Source organism: Neopelma chrysocephalum, unplaced genomic scaffold (assembly GCF_003984885.1).
Source record: "Neopelma chrysocephalum unplaced genomic scaffold, ASM398488v2 Primary Assembly neopelma1_51829, whole genome shotgun sequence".
NCBI lineage: Eukaryota > Metazoa > Chordata > Aves > Passeriformes > Pipridae > Neopelma > Neopelma chrysocephalum.
Window position 1 is genome coordinate 1 of NW_020902535.1, and position 692 is coordinate 692.

At 65.2% G+C, this 692-nt stretch overlaps 1 protein-coding gene across 1 annotated transcript; it reads left to right on the plus strand.

Moving 5' to 3' along the window:
- Nucleotides 1-175: 175 nt before the first annotated feature.
- On the plus strand, nucleotides 176-485 carry LOC113979158 (class II histocompatibility antigen, B-L beta chain-like; the record flags this gene model as incomplete). Its single annotated transcript, XM_027706629.1, has 1 exon — nucleotides 176-485. A coding segment is annotated over exon 1 (310 nt), but the record flags the coding sequence as incomplete, so codon positions are not given.
- Nucleotides 486-692: the final 207 nt, after the last annotated feature.

Below are 692 nucleotides of genomic sequence, written 5' to 3' on the forward strand. Positions count from 1 at the left end.
GGGATCGGCATTGGGGGGGTCCCCAACCCCCCTGTCCATCCCCGGGGGGCTGATGGAGGGGTTCCCCCCCAGGCAAGAGCCGGTGCTGGGGCGTCCGTGGGGCAGAGGGGGGTGGGAAAGGGGGGTCCGGGGTGGCCCCCTGAGCTGCCAGCGTGGTGTGGGGGGCTGGGGGATGATGGGAGGGGACGGGGCACCCCCTGACCCGTGTGCTGCACACACAGGGGTGTTCCAGGAGATGGCAAAGCTCGAGTGTCACTTCATCAACGGCACCGAGCAGGTGAGGTACATGGAGAGGCACATCTACAACCGGGAGCAGCTCGTGCACTTCGACAGCGATGTGGGGGTGTTTGTGGGGGACACCCCGTTTGGGGAGATCCAGGCCAGGCACTGGAACAGCGACCCAGAAGTGATGGAGTACAGACGGTCTGTGGTGGACACGGTCTGCCAGAACTGGTACAACATCCCGTTCCTGCTGAACCGCAGAGGTGAGCGTGGGGCAGAGCGGGTCCCCTCGGCCCCTGCCCCGGGAATGACCCTGGAGCCCCTCAAACCCTCCCTGGGAATCACCCCAGACCCCTCACCCCTCCCTCTGCCTGTCCCGTGGTTTTTTGCCCCCTCTCAGTCCATCCCAGTCCATCCCAGTTTCTTCCAGTCCTTCCAACGCCCCCTACTCTCTCCCAGTCCATTCCAGT